The sequence below is a fragment of the Syngnathus scovelli genome, chromosome 15, assembly GCF_024217435.2.
Source record: "Syngnathus scovelli strain Florida chromosome 15, RoL_Ssco_1.2, whole genome shotgun sequence".
Taxonomy (NCBI): domain Eukaryota; kingdom Metazoa; phylum Chordata; class Actinopteri; order Syngnathiformes; family Syngnathidae; genus Syngnathus; species Syngnathus scovelli.
The window spans coordinates 7,200,230-7,211,690 of NC_090861.1; the positions used below are offsets into that span (position 1 = coordinate 7,200,230).

General features: G+C 42.3%; 2 protein-coding genes across 3 annotated transcripts; both read right to left on the reverse strand.

The window, feature by feature from the left end:
• b4galt4 (UDP-Gal:betaGlcNAc beta 1,4- galactosyltransferase, polypeptide 4) lies at positions 1-4,731 on the reverse strand. The gene is made up of 8 exons (XM_049742134.2): positions 4,521-4,731; positions 4,264-4,370; positions 2,350-2,795; positions 1,923-2,155; positions 1,648-1,835; positions 1,384-1,506; positions 1,197-1,301; positions 1-1,119 (listed from the first exon to the last, which is right to left on the reverse strand). The coding sequence occupies exons 3-8, from the start codon at positions 2,612-2,614 to the stop codon at positions 990-992; spliced, it is 1,044 nt and encodes a 347-aa protein (XP_049598091.1). The 5' UTR covers positions 2,615-2,795; positions 4,264-4,370; positions 4,521-4,731; the 3' UTR covers positions 1-989.
• A 1,244-nt stretch (positions 4,732-5,975) lies between these two features.
• casr (calcium-sensing receptor) lies at positions 5,976-9,659 on the reverse strand. Of its 2 annotated transcripts, none has more exons than XM_049742135.1 (6): positions 9,407-9,659; positions 8,936-9,242; positions 7,973-8,812; positions 7,672-7,902; positions 7,382-7,505; positions 5,976-7,320 (listed from the first exon to the last, which is right to left on the reverse strand). In XM_049742135.1, the coding sequence occupies exons 1-6, from the start codon at positions 9,589-9,591 to the stop codon at positions 6,185-6,187; spliced, it is 2,823 nt and encodes a 940-aa protein (XP_049598092.1). In that variant the 5' UTR covers positions 9,592-9,659; the 3' UTR covers positions 5,976-6,184. The 2 variants fall into 2 exon arrangements, with proteins under 2 accessions (XP_049598092.1, XP_049598093.1); XM_049742136.1 differs by having other exon boundaries at positions 7,382-7,535.
• Positions 9,660-11,461: the final 1,802 nt, after the last annotated feature.

Sequence of the window (11,461 nt, forward strand, 5' to 3'; positions counted from 1 at the left end):
TGACATTATGAAAATAATTGTTTATTAGACATTTTTTTCAAAATATCTGTAGCCACAAAATCAGTCTTTCAGGGTTGGCAATGTGCCCAAAATCATCATAAAGTGTCATTTAAGTACTTTGCAACCAATCTATGAATGGAGGAAAGTTTTGATGGTCACAAAACATGCACATTGTAACACCCAAGCCATTGCACATCAGTTTAAGTCCACAATAAAATTGATATGTGCAGTTAAAATCCCGTTACTAACCCTCATGCAGTCTACTACTTGTATCATGAGATGCTATTTTTATTGATCACATTTAGATATTGATCCCCCACACCCATTACATTTTCCTGCAAAGCAAGAAGAGAAGGTCCTTTTTAAAAAATAAAATGGAGTACTAGCATACAAAATTCCAGCTTTTCAGTCTGATGAACATTGCAGAACTTCAAGGAAAAGGCATTTGATAACCAAAATAGAAATGACCAAGATTATCAGTATCTGAGGACAGTCATTGCAAAACAAATATCCTAAAAGGCCACGTCACTCTTTTTCACAACTTCCAATTGCAAATGATTACAAATAAGTTGTGTGTAAATAGATACAATCATATAATTCAGCTGAACATCACATCTTATTGCATATTCTTGAGTACATTTGTACTACAAAACATGTTTCTTGAATCACAACAATTGGAATGATATCCAATTCACACATAATGGAGTAAGGGCACACCTCAAAGCTGTGTAGAAAGTATTGTAATTACAATATACATTATATTTCATCTTCAAATCAACTACCAATACTTTTGAGGCTACTTTGACTGAAGATGATTGAGTATCTATTCAGTCTTGCAATCATATCAAGACCGTGTCTTTTGTGTCCATACAATTGAAGCTCAGCTAGACGTTTGGCCATAGATATATGTGAGCAATATGTGCTTAAATGAAATGTGGAGCAGAGCATTAAAGCTCACGTGTTGCTTTGATAACATTTGGCGATGTGTTCTATGGCTTCCCGAGGTCTACGGTCACATTGATGTAGAGCGGCAACCTCTCCACTGATAATATCTGATATTTGCAGCTGTTCAGTCCATCTTTTTTCCAAACTAGTGGCGTCCGTCTTAACAGCTTCATCCTGCATTGGAGGGGGAGGAAAAAATAATCAATTCAGGAGAGGTTTGTGTCAGAACAAGATCACGACAAATGACCAACCTGTCTTTGTTGACTTCATTACCGCTGTCTCGTTTGTGGAACACCATCGTGTAGCGTGCGATGTCAGCGGGTGGTCGCACAATCTTCATTTTTTGCAGCTCCACCCTAAGAGTGCACAAGATTTTTATTTGTGTGTGGATCTCCCCCTACCAAAAACAAAAAATCCAAATCCCTTTCTTTTTTTCACCTAATGCGTAGGTCATCGTCTTCTCCACCCCAACCCCAGTAGGTGTTTGCAAATCCATTCACTTTGCCAAATTGCTCTCTGCTCATGGCCGAGACTCCTCCAAAGTAGCCTTTATAGTGCAGCCTGTTGGAGGGAACACATTAATTTTTGATTTTGAGTCATCTAGGATTATGTCAGGACATTTCCAATAATCGACTAGCACCACAAACGAGTGGGCCGTTTTATACACACATACAGGAAACGAGTCTTTTCTCAGGAACTTACTTGTATCCCGTGGCATTCCGGCCAACTACAAGATGTTTGGGTTGTGAATCACAGACGTAGAGATTGCGATCATTTTCAGGAACCAAGTCCACATCATGGAAAATGAAACAGTCCCAAGTGTAGTCTTTCAGTGCTTCCAAGTAACCCACATTCAGTAGTTTGGCACGGTTAAAAGTGGCATCACCGGCCTTTATAAAAAAAATAAAAAAAAAAGTAAATTTGAATATGATACAAGAATGCACATACAAAGCATAAACAATGCAATTGTTAAGTACCTGCTGGATGACATAAACAGCATAGTGGAGTTGTTGCCTTTGCAGGAAGGGGTGCAGGTGGTGCAGCAAGTAGAGGAGATGTCGCTCTCGGTTGCGATGGGGAATGAGGATGGCCACGCTCTGTCTGGCCGTGCACGACAAAGGCTGATACCGGCCTTCCACCACTCGCTTGTTCTCACCCTCCACGTCTTTCACTTTCAGAGAGGGCTCAAAGTTCAGCTTCACCGCTCCTTCTAAGGAATCAGAATTGGCATCATCCACCCAGAGACAGTGCCAAAGTTTTAGAACCTAGTTTTTAATATTTTCTATCCACACACTTCATTAGGAACATCTGTACAAAATGATGAGCTTGAGAACTGTTGGGATCTGTTCTAAGAATTATACATCTTTTCTCCATCCATCAAATCAAACGTGGAGGTTAACTCACGTAGAAGCGGCGACTTCTTCGGACATTCTGTTCTCGGCGTTGGTGTCATTAAGCGAACCGCCACCGATGTCCCCAAGTTTGCCAGGTCCTGCGTGTTCTCTTTTTTAATGAGAGCTTGTGTTGCCGCCGAGAAAACCGTGAAAGATTTCACACTGCCACCCGAGAATAGGCAAATCCATGCCAGCACAGAAAGAGGGAGAAGCAGTAAAAAAAGGTACTTCACCCTGCGCGACAACTTGCAACAAGCAGCCGAACAAAAGCCCATGGCTGTGATGACGTTGTAGCTCTTCTAATTTAAAAGGTGCCCTTCATAGCTGGAGCAGTCAGCACATGACAATGAAGCATGCTCTTGGTTTAACAGTTTCCACCATGTGGTTCCATATTGGAGTTAACATCCATGGTTGTAGCCTGAAGACGTAGTTTTTGGGAGGATTAATCGATGTCAACTGAAAAACAGAGAGAGACCAGATGTTAGAACACAGAACTAACATGTTTGTATGCAAAAAAACAAAACAAACACAGCTTGCTTGATATGGTAGAACCTTGTAGAACTTGTTTCAAACAAGGAGCAGCAATTGATTCACAATTACGTGCAGCGGTTTAATAAGAGCAATATATCACCCTAATACTTATTTTTACATTACAAACATTTCATCTGCCTTGTTACTGAACCAGTTGTCCTGCATCACGAGTAGCTTCTCCTGGATATTTTTGTGTTCTTGGGTCGTGAGGATGGGTCGTTCTGATGCTCTCGAAGGAGTTGTTGTTTCTTTATGAGCAGCGCCTGTATCCCTTCCTCGTTTTCATCAAACCAGTCTTGGTTACGCCGGGTAGCAGGTCCAATATGTTAAGAGGCAGTCGAGTATACGACGTCTCGAAAGGTTGACCACTGCTCCTCTATGCTGGCTCCTTCATCGTGCATTCTATCAGTCAGTTTACTCTCGAGGTCCTTGAATAAGTCTTCTGCAACTTGGCTGCTCTTCAACTTGGAGATGTTCATTCAGTCTCTGGTTTTTGCAGACGACGTGGTGCTGTTGGCATCTTCAGGCCCTGATCTCCAGCTCTCACTGGAGCGGTTCGCAGCCGAGTGTGAAGCGGTCGGAATGAGGGTCAGCACCTCCAAATCCGAGTCCATGGTCCTCGATCGGAAAAGGGTGGAATGCCCTCTCCGGATCGGGGATGAGATCCTGCCCCAAGTGGAGGAGTTTAAGTATCTTGGGGTCTTGTTCACGAGTGAGGGGAGGATTGAGCGCGAGATCAACAGGCGGATCGGTGCAGCGTCAGCAGTAATGCGGACTCTGTACCGGTCCGTCGTGGTAAAGAGAGAGCTGAGCCAAAAGGCAAAGCTCTCGATTTACCGGTCGATTTACGCTCCTACCCTCACCTATGGTCACGAGCTATGGGTCGTGACCGAAAGAACGAGATCCCGGATACAAGCGGCCGAAATGAGTTTTCACCGCAGGATGTCCGGGCTCTCCCTTAGAGATAGGGTGAGAAGCTCGGTCATCCGGGAGAGACTCGGAGTAGAGTCGCTACTCCTCCACGTTGAGAGGAGCCAGATGAGGCGGCTCGGGCATCTCATCAGGATGCCTCCTGGACGCCTTCCTGGGGAGGTGTTCCGGGCATGTCCCACCGGTAGGAGACCCCGGGGACGACCCAGGACGTGCTGGAGAGACTGTCTCTCAGATGGCCTGGGAACGCCTTGGGGTCCCCCGGGATGAGTGGCTGGGGAGAGGGAAGTCTGGGAGTCCCTCCTGAAGCTGCTGCCCCCGCGACCCGACCCCGGATAAGCGGAAGAAGATGGATGGATGGATGGATGGATGAAGAAACTCAACAATAACAATCACAACAATCTGGTGAACATGCATAAACATAATGCAATACAAACTAGTTTGTTTTCTTCCAACTACTTACTTCAAATGATCCAATGATGCTTGTTTTTCCTCGAAGTCATCTTCTTTTTGGTAAGTCCACCTAGCATTGGCTAGCTCCACGAGCATCCCAGCATAGCACAGTGGCCACTACAGTACAGTGCATTGCATTTGCAATCACGTCAAAGAGAAAAGCGACACAAGTACAACTAGACACCTCTCACAAATCCTCCTCCACCCGGATGCTCTGCCATGTTTGCACACAAATCAAACGTCATTATCTCCATAACTGTTTGTTACCTCCTCTGCAGCGTCTTCCTACTTCGCTAGTTTGCCAACATCAGCTGAATATGCACGCAGGCTTTAATGGAAAGCCCACGGAGAATCAAAAGCATTGCTTAATGCTTAGTTTCCAGGTGTCTGCGTATATTTACGAGAGTTGTTGTTGCCACTTTAACGATTCTAACATGTCGCTCCCACTTGTAAAGTTAACGTAAATATTTGCACGTCCGAAGTGGGGCTTTCATGACAAAAGCATTTCCGGCTTTTACTTTGAAATGTCAGGATGACCATTAATGTTTTCATTTGGAAGCGTGGGCGGCATTTTCAGTTAATGTAGTAACTAATACGTAGTGTACTAGTAGTTTGCTTTGTGAAGTCATTTATATCAAGATGTCATGGCATATTTAGCTAATCCATTCGTTAAACACTGCTTCTATAAATTGCTAGGCCTGAGACAAACGGAAATGTCTTTCAGTCTCGTTTCACACTGTAGATCAGATGTGAACACCATGCTGTTCTCGGCTGGACATCCATTTGTTGTTTAGTGGGTCTTTAGTCGTCCAGCTGCTTTTCAGCCTGTTTAAGGTCAACTCTGATCTGAAAAATCTCAGCGTGTCATCCTCAAAAGCCCCTAGCCCTCCTTACAAAAAAAAAAAGTTAGATTTTTAGAGAAAACGTTCATTAGATCATGGATTGTCAACCGGTGGTCTGCGGTCCTCTAGTGGTCCATGGCAGTATTGCAAATGGTCCGCGAAATTGTAAATGGAAAATAATTGTAACATTTTTAAAAATAAAATGTATTCATTATTTAGACTTGATTTATTTTCCAGCTAATTTTGTAAATCATTTACCCATCCAAATTATGTAGAATATGGCTGAGATTCCCAAAATAGACATAATATTAAATTGCCTGTATATGTCTATCCTCCTTTGGTGCAAAATAAAATAATAATCTGCCAAAGCAGTGGTCCCCGAGTTTCTTTTTGGTCATAATGGTGGTCCCTTGGACAAAACCAGTTGGAAACCCCTGCATTAGGTGATGATAGTGGTGATGATTTCCCTTCTTTAAAGCTGCAGGTACCTGGTTAAATGCATACTTTGGTATAAATTAGGCGGCGCTCTCTAGTTCGATGATTCATTTTACTGTAGTAAAAAAGCCAAGTCCAAAAAAAAAATTAAAAATAACAAAGGCAACCATCAAACTTCACAGTGTTTTTTTTTTTTTTTTAACAAATAGTGCCACCCACAAAGATGTTCCAACCTGATGGCTATACCTCCTGCACGTCAAGACTGGCTATCATTTCAGTCTGTTGTGTGAATAGCATTTACATGCGAGACATGACAGCTGCACTGTTTGCTCTTGTCACACACTTGTGATAAGCAAGCACAGAAAGTTCTTTAAAACTCTTCCAACAAATTCTCTAGGAGCCTTGACTGCAAGTTTACTGTTACTTGGATTTTTTTTTTTTTGCGTCAAAGCTTTGTAAGTGACAAACAAATATTATCCAACAGACCAATCCGATCTAATAAAAATTGTAATCTCGCGAACATAAACAAACATATACGAGTCAAATCAATGCTGAAAGTCAACAGAACATACTGTAAATTAGTTTATTAGGCAAGCTGACGTGTTTTTTAGTTCCTTTTTAAAGTCCCCAAAAATGTAACTAAAAGGTAGGCCGTCACATTAAAGAACCCCTTCTGGACTCCTCAAAGCTTAAAGACAACATGACGGTCCCGCTGCCAAAGCTCACTCTTGGCTTTTTCCTTCCAGAGGGCGTCTCACCACCGTTACCGTTAGTCTTGAGACTGACGGAGGACGACGGCGATGAAGCAGATGATCCACCACTACTACCGGACTTTTTTCTGGACACCGTGCCTTGTTTGAGTGTGGCTTTGGCGGCTACTTTAAAGGCATGGGCTGCCGTGCTGCACCTGACTTCCTCAATGGTGTTCCTGGAGGATTTGAATAGGATGATGTAGACCTTATTGAAGAAAATACAGGCCAGCATCCCGAAGCTGGATGCCAGAATTGCGATGACTTCCACTGCTGAAACAAACTTGCCGTAAGTGCTAAAGTAGGCGGGGATGAAGGAGATCCAAACGATGAAAAAGATGAGCATGCTGAAAGTAATGAACTTGGCTTCGGTGAAGTTTTCTGGAAGTTTGCGCGATTTGAATGCAAAGAAGAAACAGATTGCCGCCAGAAGACACGTGTAGCCAATGAGAAACGCAAGAGCCATCTCAGATCCCTCATTGCAGGTGATGAAAATAATCTCATCGATGTCATGGTTCATGTAGCTGGAAGGCGGAGCGTTGTAAAGCCACACCACGCATATCATAACTTGGACAAAGGTGAAGAGAAAGACCAAAAGAAACTGCAGGTTCAAACCCCACCATTTACGATGGAAACTGGTCGGGATCTTGGCCTCAAAGACCAAAAGCACTCTGTTGGTTTTAACGAGGATGCAAGAAATGCAAAGAACAAAACTGACACCAAAAGCTGGTTGACGCAGACGGCACATCCAATCGTGCGGCCGTCCGATGAAGATGAGTGAGCTGGAGAAACAGCAAATAAGCGAGAAGAGCAACAAGTAAGACAATTCTCGGTTTGTGGCCTTCACTATTGGGGTGTTGCGGAATTTAACAAACACTCCCATTACAAAAGCTGTCAAGACGACACCCAGTACTGCGCATATGGCCAACGCTATCCCAAATGGTTCAGTCCAGGACAGAAACTCTATTTCTTTTAAAAAGCAGGAGGTGTGGTTCCCACTGGACCAAGAGTTATTGGGACACTTGATGCAAATACTGGCATCTGCGTGGAAAATAAAATGAACATTAGAACCACTTTAGTACTTTTCACAAATGCAACGTACCTTTGTGGTTGCTGTACTCTCCATCTGAGCACTCACTGCATTCAAAGCAACAAGTAGGCATACTGTCGATGATGCCCTTTCTGGTGCCGGGTTCGCACTCCTCACTACAGTTGGAGAACGGCACCTGGTAGATTGGAAACAGTTGTGGAAGAGGCTGAGCATAACTGGAATACTGCAAAACCTCAACAAATTCACCCATCCATAGATCTGTTTCCACTACCAGATCTGGAATTTCTTTTCCAGACGGGAGCGAACCGTTCTAAGTTTAATTTAACTACATTGGTGCTTACCTCCAAACTGAATCCATTCCAGAGAATCTTTGTCTTGTCAATGACTAACTTGCCTCCCCTTTTTGAATAAACATTATAGTATCCAACCTCCTCAAAAACCACAGAACCATCTTCAGCGGACCTGTGCCAGTTGATGATTGTGTAGTTTGCCCCCAAATCAAAGTTCTCGTCAAAATTCACCTTTCCTCCAGCACTGTTGGTATATTTCAGATGTCTGATTTGCTTGAGTACCTGCAGCACAAATTTGCGTTTAACTAAACGTACTTTATCTAGCATCTTTGTTTGTTGAAAAACGTTATACCTGCCACGCTTCCATTTTCTTTATATCTGCACAAGAGTTGTTTGCAAACAGTCCATGCCCAGGTGTACAGGTTAAGATGTTCTGCAGGGCCTGTGCAATGGCGTAAACTGCCACATACACATTGTATGAGATACGAAGGTGAGTGTAGTCCAGGTAGGGTGTCTCCACGCTGGTGATGTCTTCCTCACCAGTACACAAAGGCCTAAAACTTGTGCTACCGTTGTCACTTTCTTGGCGTCTCGGACTGTCTTTCAGATAGCAGTTAAAAGTTTCCTCCCAAAACTCCCTGACAAATTCATTGTGGCCATCTTTCTTTGGTTGCACTTGTTGCAGGAACTCTTTCAACTCAGGTATATGTCCCGCCTTTAAGGCAAAACCAACGGTGCCTGCCACTACGTCAAGATATTCAGGTTTAGCAATGAGAGAGGAGCTTGCCCAAGCTTCACTGGCAATCCAAATGCGATTGGTGATGTTTCTTCTCACCATCTCTTTGATGAGAGGCTCCATATCAGGACCACTAGCAAACACCACGATGACTTTAGCGCTAGAATTTTCAATCCTGTCGGCCAGCGCTTGGATTTCGAGGTCCTCCATATACTGAGAGATGAGTTCATTGAGATGAATGCAGATGTCCCTCTCCTCCATTTCTTTCTCAAACTTTTCTATGCTAGGTCGCCCGTAATCATCATCTGAGGCCACAGCGATGACCCAGTTCCATTGGAAATACTCAATTACTTCCGCCATGGCCGTAGCCTGGTACTCATCCGAAGGAATAGTTCTCATGAAGGACTTGTACTGGTTCTTGTTGCTTAGAAGGCGACTAGATGAGGCATAGCTGATCTGAAAGATAAGAGTTCACGCCTTGGATGAATGGATGGATTTATAGATTCTAATTATTTCCTGGTTCTACAGAGATCTACATTTACATGTGTTGGCTTTTACAGGACACATATACAGATTTACCTGTGGAATATAAAACAGTCCCAATAGATTTGCCACCGCTGTGGAAACAGCAGATCCAGCGGCTCCTACAACCGCGATAGTAGATGGGATGTGGTCGGTGCAGTTGCAGAATTCATCCAAATTCAACGAGTCAATCTTATTTTGGGCCACAAAACTTAGAGTGGCTTCTAGTGCTTTTGACACAGTGTTGCACGTGTCAAAGATCCTGTAACCCAATGTGATGTTTGGTAGCAGAGTGCTGCTGTTGTTAATCTCCTCAATTGCAAAAATCATGGTCTGCAGCCAACGGAAACCACGGAAATTAAATCTGGAAGACAACATACAGTAACTCGGAGTTAGCCGTGCAGACAAACAGTACAACCGCAATCATGCACATATTGACACTTTTGAAAACTCGGTATTATCGTTGTAAAGACAGGATTCTGATAAAGCACTCCGCTTGTTCAGGTGTATTTAATGTGTTTCGGTCACCTGACGCATTGTGTAGACTCAGGCCGCGCCGCCAGGTCTTGGTCTTTGGACGCCACCCCAAAGTGAATGGGAAAAAGGCCTCCGAGCAAAATATCACCAGTCATCTGTGCTCGTTGATGAGGCCCGTAGGTGGACATGACACAAGTGCATCCCAGGAGCAGCAGATAACACGGAGCAAATGGCATCTTTTCTGCTGGGAGGGATTATTGCTTTTTTTCAGTCAAGACACGATAGTTTTATCTCTGCTGGTCGTGTTGCCGTGTGACGTTCATGTTCACACTGGGGAGAGTAGAAAGAAAAAAGTGTTGATCTGAGAAGGGGAGTCACACTCTAATGGGCCTCCTTCCTGCAGGCTTATGCTGTGGCCAGTCAACCCAGTCATCAAGGAGAGCAGCCAAAAGCGGCCCGCTTGCATCACGCTAATAGTGCTGGAAAAATGCTGGGGCAGAGATGTGATAATGAAGTAACGGCTGCCGCACACTGTGCTTTACCTTTGAAAGCTCTTATATTCAAATTCAAAATTCTTACCAGCAATTAATGTTGCTTTAAGATGGATGGATGGACCAATAAGCAGTTGCTATTATCCAAGATTTTCAACTCAACAATCACATCTCAAATTTGGCTAATCACAAATATACTAATGTAAATACATCATTAATCGACATAACTTTGACTTATATGACAATTGTTAGAGATTACAACAACCACAATGAAAACTCACCAGTGCGTAAGAGACTCAGATTGAGAAAGAATGGATGCATTATTCATAAACACACAATACGTGGACCAATATAATATTATATATATATATATATATATATATATATATATATATATATATATATATATATATATATATCTTGTCACCGGGGGATAGTAGGAAACGCAATTTTGATCTCTTTGTGTGTCTTGAAATGTGAAGAAATTTACAATAAAGCAGACTTTGACTTTGAAAAGGATAATGTACACACAAATAAAAATGCATAGAGTGCAATATTGAATTTGTTTTCTTCCTGGCATTCTCCATTCTTACGTTCCATCAAGTTTTCCATTTACTTTTTTTAAATACATAATTAACATGTGAAAATATTATTATAGGTCTGAAAAGACTTTGACAAATCTTTATCAAAATTCCGTAGAGAGCACAGAATAACTGTACTAACATTGTATTCTATAAAACCAAACAAAGATGAAAAAAAAAAATAGCTAGACATGGAAAATATCCTCAAAATGAACTTACCCAAATCTCTTTGAGATCACTGGAACAAAATTCAGCCAAAGGATTGCAATGAGTCATTTAAAGGTGTTTAACCAGAATATCCTGAGTGTGGAATGAATTCAGTGGGCAATTACTTTTTGAGGCTACTTTGTGGTCTTGATAAATGATTAACAGAGAGAAGGTTTGTCCATTTCCTCCAGCTAATAAAGCCCCCTCACCCTCCACTCCTCCTCATCTCATCATATCCAGCCACTTTTGAGAAGATTTCAATAATAGTATTAAATAACAATATATTTCCCCCCCTTTTGTTATTTTGGGTTCAATTCTCATCTGCATAACAGCATAGTAGTGTGAATCCCTAGAACCTGCGGATTGTATCATTAGGTTCTCAAACAGAGTTCCTTCTGCTCTGATGATCCACTCTCAATTTGTTGCTGAGCAGATGTCTCGGCTAAAAACAATTTTAGTCGACGGCTTACTCTTCTGTGTGCCGCACAATTAGCCGCTGGATAGTGTGGGAGCCTTGGCTATGTTCCTAATATTTGAGGTGAACTCTTAAGATCTGTGTAAGCCACAAAATGGGAAATGGAATAATATTCATATTGTTGAATGTAATAGCTCGTTGACCGTGTCAAAACTGAACGTAAAAACGTTTTTTGTTATTTTATTGGATTTCATTAGATTGCGAGTGTTCCTAATGAAGTGTCCACTGAGAATCTAAACAGCGCTTTCTTAGTAAACTCGCTTAAAATGTTTTCCTATGTTAGATTTTGATGTAATCTGATGAGAATATTTTCCATACTTTGCAGTCATTTAAATTTCCCCAATGAGAATTA